This window comes from Sinocyclocheilus grahami, unplaced genomic scaffold (genome assembly GCF_001515645.1).
Source record: "Sinocyclocheilus grahami isolate Dianchi unplaced genomic scaffold, SAMN03320097.WGS_v1.1 scaffold13051.1, whole genome shotgun sequence".
Classification (NCBI taxonomy): Eukaryota; Metazoa; Chordata; class Actinopteri; order Cypriniformes; family Cyprinidae; genus Sinocyclocheilus; species Sinocyclocheilus grahami.
The window spans coordinates 1-431 of record NW_015514721.1 but is presented as its reverse complement, the minus strand read 5'-3'; the positions used below and the strand labels follow the sequence as shown (position 1 = coordinate 431).

General features: G+C 40.4%; 1 protein-coding gene across 1 annotated transcript in view; it reads right to left on the bottom strand.

The window, feature by feature from the left end:
- Positions 1 to 264, bottom strand: part of LOC107578954 (DENN domain-containing protein 5A-like) — a 5244-nt gene extending 4980 nt beyond the window's left edge. Inside the window, exon 1 of the mRNA XM_016264850.1 lies at positions 183 to 264. Coding sequence (XP_016120336.1) covers positions 183 to 220 — 38 coding nt within the window. The 5' untranslated portion in view covers positions 221 to 264. The remainder of the gene's footprint in view (positions 1 to 182) is intronic.
- Between the last annotated feature and the right edge of the window lie 167 nt (positions 265 to 431).

Genomic DNA, 431 nt, shown 5'->3' with positions numbered 1-431 from the left:
ATTGACACTTAAGACTGGTTTTGTGGTCCAGGGTCACATATGATAAGCAAACATAATATTTAAGACTAAAACCACTTATACCATACAGCCAGAACCAAAAACTGAGAGTACAAATGAAGGCATCAGCACTTCTCTGTGTAGTGTGATTGTTTTGCTCTACACTATAATGGTTTAATTCTCACCTCATGTCCTGGATCAAAGAGACTTTGAGAGGTGGCATTGCACAGCCAGCATCTGACTTCCGTCTCTCTGTGTCATGAATGATACCTGAGAAACAAAACAGGGAAAATATGCTGAAAAATCAAACCTATTCAGCATGTTTTCAATGAAAGCCAGCTTCATAAGCACTATACAGGCTCTGATCCAAACCCTAGAGAGCTGCCTACCTAGAAAAGATTTTTGGCATCTGATGTGGAGGCTGTTCCAAACAG